At 42.3% G+C, this 16,577-nt stretch overlaps 1 protein-coding gene across 3 annotated transcripts; it reads left to right on the top strand.

Moving 5' to 3' along the window:
• The first annotated feature begins 811 nt into the window (after positions 1–811).
• On the top strand, positions 812–15,593 carry LOC308388241 (poly(rC)-binding protein 3). 3 transcript variants are annotated; one of them, XM_080868825.1, is made up of 14 exons: positions 812–1,413; positions 2,710–2,750; positions 5,630–5,738; positions 5,881–5,904; positions 6,026–6,058; positions 6,166–6,282; positions 6,433–6,564; positions 7,022–7,150; positions 7,787–7,876; positions 10,180–10,221; positions 10,635–10,710; positions 11,590–11,642; positions 13,774–13,943; positions 15,196–15,593. In XM_080868825.1, the coding sequence occupies exons 3-14, from the start codon at positions 5,661–5,663 to the stop codon at positions 15,230–15,232; spliced, it is 981 nt and encodes a 326-aa protein (XP_080724951.1). In that variant the 5' UTR covers positions 812–1,413; positions 2,710–2,750; positions 5,630–5,660; the 3' UTR covers positions 15,233–15,593. The 3 variants fall into 3 exon arrangements, with proteins under 3 accessions (XP_080724951.1, XP_080724949.1, XP_080724950.1); XM_080868823.1 differs by having other exon boundaries at positions 820–1,413; positions 14,281–15,593; XM_080868824.1 differs by lacking the exon at positions 812–1,413 and adding an exon at positions 1,531–2,549 and having other exon boundaries at positions 14,281–15,593.
• Positions 15,594–16,577: the final 984 nt, after the last annotated feature.

Genomic DNA, 16,577 nt, shown 5'->3' with positions numbered 1-16,577 from the left:
AACTGATTACACCAGCAGGTCTAAGTAATCACTTCACTGTAATCCAATTACATCTAATCCCTGACTTTTTAATCTAGTTGACAGACAAGGTACATGAAGGAGAAGAAATTAGTCACAAGTGATTGGCATGAAATGCCAGATCATCTCATGGTCTCTGAAAGGATAGAAATAGCTGTCACATGCTATGCCCTTGAATGCTTTGATGCTCCTCTTGTGCTTCTGATTCTACTTGCAGTTTGGACACAAAGAGACACCCTGTTGAACCTGTTTTGTTATAACTGGATAAAACTTTGCTTACTTTTACTGCTTAACCTCTAACCTTGTCTTAACTCTGAAATAAAGGCCTCCTAAAAAGTGAAGCGAGTCAAATCAAGTCAGTATCGAGACTTATAAAGACAGCCTTCCTTCTTCTGTTCTCACGAGGTAAAATCTTTTAATCATAGAAGTGCAACTTGGAGGCTGAATTGAAATCATAGCTGAGAAGTGAATGTCTGCTTACACGTCTGATAGACGGCCATGAGACTCGCAGCAGCCATCATTGTCTCCGTGCAACGCACTGAATAGTAATTAAATATGCCACTTATGCTTCACTGATTCATTTCCTTCACAAATTTGGGTCTCAGCTGAATACATTTTTTCTGTGCAGAAGGGCTGTATTGTATCCAGTATGGCCTCATTACAAGGGCAGAAGGGCTTGTTGTGGGGGAGGGCAGAGGCCGTATGAAGGGGGGTGGGCAAAGCCCCCCACGAAGACATTGTGCTTAACATCACTAAATACCTCAAACGCCACATTGTCCTTTCCACCCCTCAATTAGTCAAGTTCCTTGTAAGAAATCTGTGCTTTCTTACAAGGAGATTTATTTTTAGAGAAAATCCTGCCCTGTGCTGGCAGGAAGCTCGCAGAAAATCTAATGAAAAACACAGCAGTCATGCAGAGCCGTTAGACACGAACCAACATCGGTTAACAAAGCTTCTCTTCACCATCTCACTGTGCTTTTTTGATGACTGCAAAAGGCTAGACCTTCCTGGGTCTTTTTGTTGTGGTGTAACTGTAGCTGGTTCTATCTTTGCTGGACACTGTCCAGCCGGAGAGCCTCTTTGCCCTGCCCTTAGGCCTCTTCAGCTAGTGGAACTCCATGCGGAGGAACGCCTCTTTGGTGACTGTGACAGGGAGAATTAGGCAAGAGATGCGGGTTCACTTGCCCTGCGTAGGGGCTTATCTTGGGCTAAGCTGAGGGACTAATAGCAAAGCCAGCCTCCGCTCCAGCCGGTCTGAGGGCACAGGGAGCCATCTGTCCACTCTGTGGATAACTGACAACAAAGGGTCATACGTTGAGCACGGACTACAAACTAAAGCGCCATTCTTTTTGAATACCAGAAATAAGAGCACGGAAGCAGTATTTTGTATATAAGGTCAGTACTTTAAACCACTCATTCTTGATGCATTACAGGCCTCGCACTGGGCTTCAAATGCAAGCTGGTGATTGTTCACTGAAGAGAATTTGTTGGGAACATTGTTGCATACAACAGTAACTTTGGGGTTTAGCCAGAAAGAAAGCTGAAGTTGTTGGTTGTGGACTTTTAATGGAAGCTGAGTAATGAGAGGCTTTGTTTTAATGCACTACTCCTGACTCCCATTAGGTTGAGATAATTTGAGCTGCTTGTTTTTCCTGTACTCTGTGCTGTGCTGTAAATGCATTTTGTTGCACCGTTCCCCTAAGAGATAGTTTGGGCTTGAATTAATTAACACATTAAGCCAGACATGTGATGAATCTCCAATACTGGAGGCTTTGTGTTGATGGAGGAATGCCACACTGAGAGGACTCACACTTATATACTGATATGTGGTGGCTCACAAAATAGCTATAAATAGCCATTGCTCGAGATTTTTAAGAAGCGAATGCTGTTGGCTTGTTGTGATAAGCGAGATAAGTAATTTGAAACATTGTCTTTTAAGAGCATTGCTCCTAAACTGGAGAACAATTGCAAGTCATAATCTCCTGAAATGCTGTAATTTTATCAGTACTGTTTCAATTTCAAAATGTTCTATCATTCTTCGTCTTAGCCTCCAAATTTGAATATATTTTCATACGAAATCCTTCAAGTAATCCACTTAGACATTGTTCTCCATTTCCCCCGAGGGATAATACCCTGTTTTTATTGTCTGAAGCACACTTCTGGCTGCCTGTTCCCGGAGCTGAGTTCCTGTAGATTATCTGTTTTATCATGTATACTCTGTGGGTGCTGTTGTGCACCAGCGTTTTGTTCGGGAAGTCTTGAGTGGGTGCCTGCATGCTAGAGGTGACAGAAATAGGTCAAAAGGGTCTTAGCATTAGCTAAACAAATCCCGGCCTATAGGATTAGACAGAGATGTTTCGCTTTATTCGATGTATTCACAGGAACTTTATAATGATGCACAGAGGAGAGAATAGCTGCGCTTCTTGTTAGCAGAAAGACACCCTCCACTTATTCAAGATATTGGTTGGATTAAGGCCTTTAGCCCAGTCTGGTATTATCAACACTGGAATGTGCTAGAACAATACCATATTGTAAGCTTCTCGCTGCTGCTGGGAAACCCCGTTTTTGTTTGCTTGTCATCACACTGATATTACCAACATTTTAACTGGATACCTCCTGAATGAATTTTGTTGTTAGTGCTAGCATGTCTTAATCAAACCCACACAATCACGCTGTTCTTCTTTTTTCTAGGTGTGGAATGGCGGCACAGAGTACTGTATTTATTGGTTTGTGTGAGTATAAAAGCTGGGATCTATGGGAAGGTCATAAAAATGACACTTTTTGTGAAACACTTGGCATTGAAGGGTTATCCATCTGTACATATGTATGAGGCCACAGCCTGTTAGCTTAGCCTGTTTCAGTCCAAAGGTCACTAAATCCTTGACTGGGTTCAACAGCTCCTGGAGAGCTCCACTGTTTGCCTGCCAACTGGCTGAGCCAGTGAAGGAGGCAGGCAGATAAACCATAGTGTATTGTTTTTGTGATTCATTCTGTTATTGATTAAACAAAGATGCAGAATTGTGTCTTCATGCTAAACTAAGCTGACTGGCTAGAACCCTACTTCATAAAGACAAAGGAATAGTGTCAATCTTCTCATCCTAGGGGCGTAATTTCCACGGGGGTTACGGGGGTTATGACCCCCCAATAATCAGACCCTACCAATATAACCCCCCTAATAAAATTATGAATTATTTTGCATAAATAGGCCGTTAATGTCTTTACTCATTTCAAGTATTACCAGCAAAATAGTTGCACGTTTAAACATCTGGGAATTTATGCAGATTTATTTATTTATTTAGACAGAGATCTTGACCCCCCCCCCGATGTTCAGCACAATGTTACGCCAATGTCTCATCCAACTCTTTATTAAAAAGTTAACAAGTGTACAATACTAAACAAAAGTCCTGATTAACCCCTCATTTCTGTATATTTTTATATCAAAGTGGAAAACGGATGCAGTGCCTTAGTTAAACGATAGATGGAAATACAGTAGACGAAGCAAACCTGACCACCTTTATTCTTCAACACAGCCTGAACTCTTTTAGACAAGCTTTCTTGTAATTTTTCTAAGTAGTCTTCAGCAATACTTCTCCTCCATTCAAAGCTCTTATTTAGATGTTGGCTGGCTTTTCTTCTTTTCTCTGTCGAGATGATCCCACAGTATCAGAGACGTTGATGACCAGGCTATAGGGAGACCAATACATGACTGATAGTGTTCCATTGTGCTTTTACTGCATTGGCAGTGTTTTTTTGGATCAATGTCATGCTGAAAAATGATATTGCTGCCCATCTGACGCATGGTGGGTGGAAATCTGACATCTCCAACACCACTGGCTAAAAAATACAGCCCCAAACAATGACAGAGCACCCACTATGTTTTACAGATGGCTGTAGACACTCACTGTTGTACCTCTGTCTGTGATGTACGTCTTCCTCATTTCATAAGACCTGATACTTTTGACTTTTTGTATAGTTCTTAAGTAATTCGGCCTCAGCCTTTTCTCCCTGTTTACTTTCCTTAAGAATGGCTTCTTCACAGCCACCTGTCCATTAAAACATTTTTTTGACAAAGTCTTTTTATGATATTTTGGTATATGTGTATTATATTTTATGTTTCCTCATACATAACAACATACAATATGGAGTATATGAATGAAAATAAGAGAACAACTAAAACTAGCTTTTAAGTGAGAAGCAGCCAGTATTTAAAACACCTTCAGAAATCCTGGAGAACTATTGGTCAAACTCAATAAGTAAAGTTTGGCTCCTTGGATGCAAAATATAAAGAAATGAGAGATGGTTGTCATTAGGCATACTGTTAAAACGAGTAGGATTGACTTTAACTGCAGATTAACTGGGAGTACTTCATGCATGCTCGCCAACAGCAAGCCACTATAGCCAGTATATTCCTGCTTTTTCTGACATGACCAAGATTTCAGCTGAAGCAAATCTATCATTTGCAAAAAGGTTTTAGATAATGTCTCACATGTGAGTGATTACTAAGTTAGTCCACAATCACATCAATCTCTTGTTAAATTACTTTTTTTTCTCCATTTAGATTATCTTGTTTATTAGCTACAAACTCTCCATCGTGCCCAGCGTTAAAAGTAAATAGAAAAATCACTTCTCAGCAGAACCATGATGATCTAATGAACACTGCGACCTTGGCGCTTTATAGACTTGAAGTCGTCTCTCTGTCTGTTACGGTGCAATAAGCTGGCCGTCCTTCACTGCATCGAGACATTCTTTATTTGTTCTACAAATACAAAGAATTGGATACGCGGCCACAGCAGAGTCGACATTGCGTGGTGTCAGTGTGATATTAAGAGACACGTCTCTCTCTCTGTCTCTTTCTCACACAAACAGACACACACATCAATTGATCCTCAGGCCTCCCCAGCACAAGTAGCTTCCTTTATATCTTATCTTCTCCAAGAGAGTCACACAACTTGTATTTAGCCGGAACTAAAGACACAGTCCCATGTGAAGATTGCACGCAGCGATAGGCTTATCTTCCCCCGCTCACAACTACATGATCAGAAGACAAGCAACAATGGTCCATGACTCTTCAGAGAGCATCATTTAAGTTAAAAATCCCCCAAAAGGGTACGTGGCTCCGTAAAGCAACATAAAAGTGAGTGTTCCATCTTTGGAGAATTTTCCACTTACTCAACGTTTATCCTCGTTAAGGTAATAATCCATAACAATTTCAGATGGAGGTCTACTTCATCTGTGCCACAGATGGATTCCACAGTGGTAATGCAGCTTACACGCACTTCATGAAAGCTTTTAACATTTATTTTGCCAGAAAGGTCTTTCCAGCTGAATCTTGTTGAGGAAAAGAAATGATGCATATTTCAGGCCGCTCTGGGAATTTAGCTGTAAACAGAAGAACAGGGTAGTTAGCACGAGTAGTGAGGATAACCCAAAAATCACAGGTTTGCTGGAAATTCAGAATAAAAAGATAAAAAGCAGCAGTACCCGATGGAGGCCTGAATGAGACCCTGTGCATAAATAGTCAAATGTTACAGCGGTAATGTTCACTTCAGCCTGCATGCATTCAGTTTACATGTTATTTCCTGACTACCTGACTATTTCTCGATCCTTGCAGAGTGTTTTACTTTACATCTGGGAAAACGAGAATGTCTGACAAGGAAGAAATGGCTTCAGATGGGAGTTTGAACGTTACACTGACGCTGAGGCTGCTGATGCACGGAAAGGTAATGGACATTTGTAAATAGTTCAAATCATTCAGTGCATTTTTGTTGTAATAGCCTAACGGTGTCGTAATAGCTTTTAAAATGTTTACATCCTGCTGAAAAACTGTTGAGAGAAGTCCCGCTGTTATCTTTTCATCCGCAGGAAGTTGGCAGCATAATTGGGAAGGTAGATTTATTTTACAATCCATCACCATTTATAGATTTTTTGGCTGTTTTACTTCTGTTTGTCTTGTTATATTCCTCTTATAAATCCAATCTAACCGACTTCTTTTCCTGCCTGATTTCAGAAAGGAGAAACAGTCAAGAAAATGAGGGAGGAGGTGAGTGTTTGCTTTGACATCTGTAATGAGAAAGGGCGTATAATTTCACGTTGTCAGGCAGATCGAATCAAATCACAGCTGGAATAACCGCGGGGCTTTGCTTCCAGAGTGGCGCTCGCATCAACATATCAGAGGGCTCGTCCCCTGAGAGGATAGTCACCATCACAGGACCTACAGAGGGCATCTTTAGAGCCTTTTCCATGATTGCGCAAAAGTTTGAAGAGGTATGCCCAAAAGCATGAAAGACACTGGCTGCACCTTTTCTCCAGTCTTGCATCACAACACGCGCACACACACAAAAAGACTTGTCAAATAACGCTGATGTTCCGTACAGTCGACACTGAAAAACAACATATTTTGGAAATCTCCCTCAGGATATTACCGCAGCAATGACAAACAGCAACGTGACAAGCAAGCCACCTGTGACACTTCGCCTGGTTTTCCCGGGGAGCCAGTGTGGCTCACTGATTGGCAAAGGAGGCTCAAAGATCAAAGAAATCCGAGAGGTATGAGTCGTTTTCTTTCTTTTTTTTCATGTTGCAGCAGGAAGTTGGTTTTTTTTGCACCCAAACAAGCACAGAAAACAGTCTCCCTGGCACTCTGACACCCTGAGTATCAAACACTCAAGTCAAAATCTTCTTGTTTTTCTCTGCCTTAAACTACATGAAGCTATGTGTATGTTTTCTGGAGGGGTGGCGGGGAGGGGGGTGGGTGAAAATCCCATTGATTATGCCTGCGAGGATGAGCAGGGCCTGAATACTCATTCCGAATGGACAATATTTGTGTGCGCCTCTTCAAATATTGGAGCGCACATTGCTATTTGGCTTGCAGCTGCTCCCTGCATGTCAAAATGTGTTCAGGATAATTTGTGGGGTGCTCGAAACGGCATTTCAATCTGGGTGATGGCGTGCTCTTTTCAGCAATAAATAGCCTTTGTATTTTCTGTTGTCTGGTGATGTTAAGACCACAGGCGCTCAGGTTCAGGTGGCAGGAGACATGCTGCCGGACTCCACAGAGAGGGCTGTCACAATCTCCGGCACTCCACAGGCCATCACTCAGTGTGTAAGACACATCTGCTCTGTGATGCTGGAGGTAAGCGCTGTCAGCCAGCAGATGATCTTCACGTTCAGCGGCTCTATTTAGAAGTCAAGTATGTCACATTTATTTAGAGAGCAGAGGAAGGTAGTAAATTCAGGATGTCTTCAAAGCTAAAGCCCAGATAATTTATATTGATAGTTCTTAACCTTGTCTGTCTGATATACCCAGACGTGTATTATATAACAAACATATAAAACTGGATATTGATGCAGTACTTTTCCCATATCGTTAAAATGTCAGCGTTTAAATTACCACTGTACTGTCAAAGCCTCTTCACGTTTTTAGACCCCGTTTTAAACTTTTCTCACACTGCCCATCGCAGCACATGCTCTTAATGTATTCTGAGGAGCTTTGAGTTTGGATTTTGGGTTTAGTATCCACTTGACCTCTTTCTATTTTGATCAAAAACTTGCCAATTCCCCATTTTTAGCTGTGCTCCCAGTTGTATCGCAGTTTTCTTTGGTCCGATCTTTTATGTTACTTTCTCTGCAGATGAATGGGATATAAAAAGATTCAGGCAGTGCTATAAAGGAGGATATAAAACGCATCAATGCCAGTGAGAGTTCTTTTTCTCAGCTGCGCCAGTGTATAAATTTTCTCCCTTTTTGGTTTGCACGACTGTGTCTCCAGTCTCCACCGAAAGGCGCAACTATTCCCTACCGTCCCAAGGTCGTACCTGCTGGAACCCATGCAGTATTAGCACCACAGCACTCTGCACAAGTAAGTAGCCATAGGGGAGTTGTTTAGCTCTGAATTTAGCTTATTTAAAGACACGCAGCAGTTGAGTGGACTTATTATTTTGTGTGATTTCAAAATTTCACTGATCATCAGGGGGTGTTTCTATTACTAAACGGGCAAAACAGTGTAAATATTAGGGGTGCAACGATACTCGTATCGATATTGAACCGTTCGATACAGTGCTTTCGGTTCGGTACGCATATGTATCGAACAATACAAAATTTGTAATTTATTTTATCAACTTTCCTTCTGACGATGCTGTCTGTGTTGAGCGCTCAGTAAATCTGCGTTCGACTACTCAGCCTAGGCTGCACTGTCGAGCGCAGATCCACTGAGCGCTCAACACAGACAGCATCATCAGAAGGACGAGCGCAGGGCAAGCTAGCGAGACAGAAGTTAAGCTCTCCTTGCAACATGGCAAATTGAACCTTCCCCACCCTCATTCAGATGTGGCGTTTGGAATTATTTTGGTTTTCATGTGACATATGACCCTGAAGGTAAGCGCGTCATGGACTAAAGTAAAACAGTATGTTGGATGTGCCACGCAATGCTCAATTACATGGGTGGGAACTAGTGTGTTAGCGAGCAGTTAGCTCGTTAACGTGTTAGCCGTCTAGCCCCACGCAGGGGTAGCTCGATAACGGAGCACTAGTGGGAACACAACGAATATGACTGCACATTTACGCCGACATCATCCTAGTGCAAAGACAAGTGGAAGCAGACAAAAACAACAAGCATGCATGTTACAAACTTTACCCGAGTCATTTAGACAGCCGTTAGCACATGATTCTCCTTATGGGGACCTGATATGTTTAATATTGTGGCGAGCTCAGACAAGGAGGAGAGGGAGGTGTCGTTTGGTCTTGCTTACCGTGAGCTAGCCAGGGAGCACAGCCGTTTATTGACATCTGCAGAAGAACACTGCCGCTAGCTAACTCCTCAGCGCCGCAACCGCACAGCAACAACAACACACAGAGCGCCCTCTGACCCCGGAAGGACACACCGTCGCAGCGAGAAGGCGTCACCCGTCACTATGGCAACATAAACAAAACATAACTGTACAAACAGAACCCCGAACAGCCCTGACCCGCTACATAGCCCCCGCCTAAGGGGTCAGTCGTCCCCGACGACCCCATTGCCCCACACAAAGTCCTGCAAATGTCCAGGTGCCTTCTTTTGGCGCACCGCCGGTCACGACAGGCGGGGGAAAAGTCACTCGGGTCAGAACATGGGGTGCCACCATCATCCCACTTCTGACACCAATGTGGCGAGCTCAGACAACGAGGAGACGGAGGTGTTGTTTGGTCTTGCTTCCCGTGAGCTAGCCAGGGAGCACAGCCGTTTATTGACATCTGCAGAAGAACACTGCCGCTAGCTAACTGCTCAGCGCGGCAACTGCACAGCCACAACAACAACACACAGGGCGCCCTCTGACCCCGGAAGGACACACCGTCGCAGCGAGAGGGCGTCACCCGTCACTATGGCAACATAAACAAAACATAACTGTACAAACAGAACCCCGAACAGCCCTGACCCGCTACAATATGCTGCTGAGAATATAGCCCAGAAGAAGCGTATAGTATAGCTTTTATTTTGGAAAGAGCCATTTCTCTGTAATAAACTCTCTTTTCCAAAGATGAGTGACTCCTCAATCAGATATATTTATTTTTTAAATTATTTTTGTTTCAGCAACATTAAATTTAAAAACTGTACTTTTGAGTTAAAATATATATATTTATAATTTTAATAAATGACAAATTAAAAAGGCATGAACATTTTTTTTGTATCGAAAAAATATCGAACCGTGACACCAAAGTATCGAACTGAACCGAACCGTGAATTTTGTGTATCGTTGCACCCCTAGTAAATATATACAACCATTGATCATATTTACATGCATTTAGCCGAAAATTTAGGAATAACTTGCTTTTACATGAATAATTCACATGTTTACATGTTGTGTCTAAGGCTGATGTTTTCCACGAGCTGCCCAGGCGCTGTCCTGAATTTGGCAGAGTCTGCTTTGACCTATCAGACATCTGTTTATGTTATTGGATTTCCAGCTAATGGTCGGAGAAGGAGGGGGGGGGAAGGCAGATGACATTTAGATGAAATTCCGTCAGATCTATAAACATTAGAGCCATGGAAAAGGGGAAAGGAATGGATTTTCACTGCACTGACTTTCCTCTTGATGGTCTGTGACAAATTCATTTTTCAAGTAACACGTTATAACATGTCTGCACCACCCGATTACATAACCGTATCTCATCTGTTCTTCCTTCCAGGCCTTTGCAATTCCAGGGCAGTATGCTTTTGCACATCAAGATGTAAGTATGTTCATTTGAGTGACTGACATCAGTCCTAATGACCTACTCCTGCCCACTCCTTCCAAGCCACCGATACGCCCTCTGTGTACCCTATTGTGCGAAGATCAAATTTCAGTAACCCTGATCTGTTGACTTTACTAACACTAACCCACGGTAGCAGCATGCACTGATTGAAATGGAAATGAAGATTTGCAGAGTTCATGATCACTTGTAGCTTTGTAGCTTGAGATGTGACTGTATTTTCAGATGACTGCTATGAGAAGTCAGCATGCTTTCTGAGGAAAATGAATCTCTTGATACTGACACCATGTGTGATGTTTGTGAACTTCAGATTGGCTCTGTTTTGTAGTTGTCAGCTCCTCTGAAATAATCCAGTTTGATTGGTTAGTTCTAACTTCCTTCCTACCCTGCAGTTGACCAAGCTTCACCAGTTGGCTATGCAGCATATCCCCCTCCCTTCCCTTGGGCAGAGCAACCCTACCTTCCCTGGTACGTACCCACGGCTCCCCAGGGAAGTCCATCTATCCCTCTCTCATCACTCCTCTTCGACTCACACCATCAAAACACTGCTGTCACTTCAGTGAGGATCAAGGATTTCTTTGAGAGTAGACGGTGGCTTTGCGGTGATGTATCTGCATTTCATCGATTTTCACAAGAAAATAAGATGAAAAACAAAACAAGAATAATCAACACAATTGTAGGTTTTTAAGGTTAAGCCACCCAGCTTTCTTTTTTTTTTACCTTGAAAGTTAGTCACTGAAATATTTATCACTGAAAAGAATATGCGAAAAGACTGAAGCAGACAGAATGATATATAAGCTAAAAAAGGAAAAAAACAGCAGCTTTCTCTGACAGGGAAATGTGAAAAATGTCAAAAATATTTACAGTTTAGTAAATATTTAACAATTTCTCACCATTTCTCCCATCAAACCCAAATTTCAGCCCCATTTGCCCAGTTTCCCTCTCCAAAGAAAAACCAAACAAAAACAAATCCTAAGTTTTTGACCCCATCCTCCACCTTTTGCAACATTTCTCCTCCAAATCTAACACTGTCTTGGCCAGACCATCCCTGACCTCAACCACCCCACGTACTCATATATTCCGTCACAACTAACTCAGCACAATACATTACAATATTTTGATTAAATAGCGAGTATTGGTGTGGTAGTCATAGTCAAGCAGCATGCATGTATTATGTATATATGTATTGTCTTTTTAGAATGATTATTTTGCCCTATGCTATTTTCTGCTTCTTAATTTAGCAGTGTAACAGTGATAACCTAGACAAAGTAGGGCAACTTGTCGTGCTATGAAAGTGGAAGCCATTAGTGCCAAACTGTTGGTAGCGCTCCTTGTCCTACTTTGCAGGATTGGATGCATCTGCCCCCACAAGTTCACAAGAGCTGGCAATACCTAATGATGTAAGTGTTACATTGTTTGTGTTCTCCCGGCACTAAAACCTGAACTGATAATCTCCATGCATTTGGCTTCATTAAAACTTTCTAGGAGGACAGCTTTAATGAGGAATTGTTTGGACACAAATGTTTCACCTACTTAGCTGCGGAAATTAAATAGTCCTTGCTTTTGGCTGACATCGATTATTGCAAAAGGAATCCACAACAGATTTATTGAAAAGATGTCTGTGGACGGCTGTTAGAGGACTGTTAACTGTGCTGCTTCAGACACAGACAGTCCTGGTTTCATCTGTACTGAATCATGTCAGAACTTGATGTTGTAGGAAACATCTTTTTGGTAAATGCACTTTTCTTGCTGAGACTTGGATGAGTGAGACTGACTCTCAGGTGTGTAAACATAAAAACAAAGCCAGCAGCCTGTTAGCTAAGCTTACCATGGAGGCAGGGAAAGGGGGAGAAATACCCAGCTTTGGTCTGTCAATTCTGAATTTTAATGTTGTATCTTGTTAGTTTAATAATGACTGAACCAAACTGTAAAATCAACAAGTTGTAATATTTAATGGGTGTCTATTTCTTGGGCAAAAGAAGTGTCTTTCTTGAGCATTGAGGGAAAATAATGAAGACTCCAGGAAGTCACTGTACCATCCAGTTTCTTACGTATCCAGTTCAGAGTTGCAGAGATCCGCAGCTTATCCTGTCATAGGACGAGAGGCAGGGTACACCATGGACACATCACCAGACAACCATTCACAGCCAATTTAGAATCTCCAATTAACCAAAACCCACACGTGTTTTTAGACTATGGGAGGAAGCAGGAGTACCCCAAGAGAACCCACACAAGTGCAGGGAGAACGTAAAAACTCTAAACAGAGAGGCCCAGCCCTGATATGAACTCAGGACCTTTTTACCATGAAGCAAGAGTGCTAACAAACGTAGCACTACGCTGTCCAAACAAGCAACATAATTAACAAGAACCACCCTGAGAGCACAAACCTCTGTCAAGGCATCTCATTTTCTTACTTTTAATGGACTTCTACTGTATTTTATGCAAGAAGTTAGTAGCGCAGTTAAAATAACACGTTTTGGGGTCAATAGGCAGATCTAAAATGTAAAAGGTCAGAGGTCAGTTATCACTTTGACCTTCAGATCAATCTTTTAACCTTGAAGAAGAGGTCAGAGGTCAAAATCTTTTTTTTTTTTTACATACCATACTTGTAAGAATCACAATTTTTGAGTCAAAAGGCATTTTTTCCAATTTTTGACCAATAAATCATTAAGTTGACCTTGAAGACCCTGGTAGGTCTAAGCCAAATTTTAATGGATTGTTAACATGACCTCGCTCTGCTCCCCTGCAAAGTTTTATCAGAATTCATTCAAACCTTTTTTGAGCTAATGTGTTTACAGAAAGAATGACACAAACGCTACCAAAAACATAACCTCCTCGGCGGAGGTAATTACTGAGCTTTGGAGGTGGATTTTGCTGACTTCACACTGTAGGAATATTAAGGTGTCAGAGTTTCACTGCACTACTTAGTGACCAAAATAATTCACAATGTTATTGCTGCGTTTACAGAAGAGTATAATGAAGTCACTCAGAGTAGATAGACAAGCTATCTACTTCTTTTTTCTATTACATAGCAGGTGGGACCCAGTGATAAGGTGCAACAGCCACTTATTCTCTTTGCACTGTCTCCCAGATAATAACGGCTGCTGCTGAATTATTTACCATATGCATATTAACATGTTATCATATAATTTTTAAAAAATAATTTCTTGTTTATCATCAACACTACTACTTCTACTGCAGACAGAGCCAAGATAGATGCTCTTTCTGTTTCTAATATATCATCCTGCCTTCTCATTTAACTCAGACAAGAAATAAACATATTTGCCAAAATACCAATCAGTTTGTAAAAAGTAAAAGCCAGTGCTTTAGTGGTGATAAATTATGTATCATCTGTTTTATCTGATGGGCATATTGGACCGTAGATATGCTTTCTGTTGTCACAATAATGAAGAGAAATGTGGTTTCCCTCTACAGAAAACGGCCACGGCGGTTGCTCCCAGGTTCTTTTGTAAAATCTAATTTCTGCATTCCTGTTTTGTTATTCGCATGTTTCTGATCTCCAACTCCCAGTTCATTGGCTGCATAATTGGAAGACAGGGTAGCAAGATCAATGAGATTCGCCAGGTCTCTGGAGCTCACATCAAAATTGCCAGCGCCACTGATGGCTCAGCCATGCGCCAAGTCACGATCACAGGTTCACCAGCCAGCATCAGTGTGGCCCAGTACCTCATCAATGCCAGGTAAGACATTACGCAGGACAGCCACGTCCAGCAGGGCATCACTCGCAGCCTGATGATAAGACAGCCAAACACTGAGCTATTATATTGGGACAGAGATATTGTGCTCAGGGTGAGGCTGGATTTGTTCCAACTCACTGCTCTGTTCTCTTGACTGCATTAAAATCCTTATTGTCTCTGCTTTTTAACACATTCCTTCTTTGATTCTTTTGTTTTCTCCTTTCTCACCTCCCTTATCCTTTGTCTCTCCCCCCATCCTCTCCCCGTTTTTCTTTCTCCATTTTTCTCCTCTTAACCCTTCACCGTCTCCAACTACCCCTCCAATCGTCACGGCCTGCAGCTTAGAGATGGCTAAATACACAATGCAGGCCGCTTCCTCTGCGACCCCAGTTGACCTGAACATGAGCTTCTCACAGTCTGCTTCCACTGCCTCCACTTCTGCAACCTCTATGGCCGTCCTGGCGGCCACCACCCAAGCCCCCACCACAATTAACGTCCACTCTCCCTCCACCTTACCAGCCATCCAAAACCCACACTACGCCGTCCCCGTTTCCAGCCTGCTTGGCATGAAAACGCTCCCCGTGCTGGCCGTCCACCCAGCAGCCGCTTCCAGCCTAACGCAGGGTTTATGCCCTTACACCGCAAAAATGCCAACCTCCGGCGTCAAAAAGTCAGAGCGGCAGAAGTTTGCTCCTTATTGACACCTGCTTTTGAGCCCAGGCATCGTAGCCGACCGATAGGACCTAATTAAAAAGGATGGCAAGTATATAGGCCTAAAATCGGCTTACACCAGTGTGTAAGTTTTCCCCGTGTAACATTTGTTCCCCATAAATCAGGATGACATTAGACAGAGGCAGAAAGGCTGGCAGTATCAAAACATGTTCTCGTTAATTAAATGAGGCAGTAGAGGTGCATATTAAGTCAGTATTATCTCATGGACATGTATAACAATTAATGTGGGTAACTCAGGCTTGTATTCATAAAAAAGCTATTTTTCAAATGGATTTGTGTTCCAGAGCTTTATACGAAGACTTATCCCGATGCAATTATTGACTTACCGTAGTTTTCTGTCTGTGTGACTAGTTTTTCCTAGAAAATGTCAACTAGCAATAAAAGACGTGGTGCTTTTGTTGGCAGCAGGCTGTTAAACCTTTGGTTTTTCACTGTAGAAGTTAAGTGTTTTTTTTTTTTGTTTTTTTTTAACAAGGATTGTTCCACTCTTCTGTCATATTCCCCTCCCTCTCTTTCACTATAGGCTCTCATCAGTGCTAACAGGCTTGGGTGTTCTGTAGTAGCGTTGCACTGTTGCAGTTCTGATGGGATTATCTTAAAGCCACATTGGATTCTAGTGGATTTCACCCTACACAGTAATCATGTAAAGCAGGGACTGGCCTGACTAACTCTCGCTCGCTCGTACTGTACACCGGCTTGTTTCTTGTTTATTCTCCAGCCTCGGCGAGTGGGGGAAGGCTTCGACTTGTTTCATCCGAAACGGGGTGCTGATCAGTTATTTAAATAAATGTTTTATTCATGTGTTCCTGGTGTGGCACCCCCCCACCCCCACCCCACCGCCACCCACCAAAAAATACCAGAATGCAGATTTATTATGTTTGTTGATGAAATGACTTTGAAATAAATGGGACTTTTTACAAATGCAGATTGGTTGCTTTTGTTCTAATTTTGTCGGTGGTGAAAGAATTCCATGTTTTTGCTGATTTCTCCGAGTCATAAATATAAACCTGGACTCTTGAGGATTTCTCCCTTGTTTACTCGTGGCTTTAAGCCATAATTGTATATACCACACATACCCACTTAGCCGAAATTATGGATAATATCTCAGAGTGTTGAAGCTATTTTGTTGAATATACACTGTTTAGGATTTGTGTTTTTTATTCCCTTTGTAGAAATGAGGGATTCTGAAGCCTTCTGGTGTGATTCAGTTTTCTACACTTGGAAACAAACCCCATAAACAAAGTGATATTAATAAGGTCGTAAGATCAACTTTTATTCTTTATTTTTATCCCCCAAACACTGAATTTGCTTCCACAGATTGTACGTGTAAAACATTCAACAGCTGAAATATAGAAAAAATAGAGGGAGTCCATTAGCAGGACACAGCCACATAGAGACTAGCAGGAGTGCGAAGACAACTCTGCACAAACTACTCCATAGTATTAAGGATGCAGTTTGTTTGTGGCAGAGGGCATGCAGCTCCTGCCCAAACAAACTTTTCTACCTGCACTCTCCTGAAAGAAAACAGAAGCGAAGCTGAACCTCACAGTAAATATTCAACACATGCTGTGGCAAAATTCTCATGGGTGCAAAAAAAAAGAACAAGTTAACCTCCAGTCGTCCGCTCAACCGTGCTGCTAGTGGGCAGGTGGGGGTACAGTGCAGTCACTCCTTGTTTCTCCGTGTCCCTGCCGGCTTGTCCCTCTTTACCCTCGCCCCTTGGCGAATCTGACTTTGCTCCCTTTTCAGCGTAAAAACCCAGGAGGAGGAGGAGGGGAGCACTTCTGTTCCGCCTGATCCGTAGCAAGCCACGAGGGCCATTTCCACAGCAGGGCTCCAAATGCTGAAGTGGAGATAATCAATAGTTAATGGGGGCAGAAATGTAATGACAGTGAAGGATGACAT

Source organism: Rhamphochromis sp. 'chilingali' (assembly GCF_963969265.1).
Source record: "Rhamphochromis sp. 'chilingali' genome assembly, chromosome: 20".
Lineage (NCBI taxonomy): Eukaryota > Metazoa > Chordata > Actinopteri > Cichliformes > Cichlidae > Rhamphochromis > Rhamphochromis sp. 'chilingali'.
Note: the sequence above shows the minus strand (reverse complement) of the source record. Positions and strands in the feature narration are given on the sequence as shown.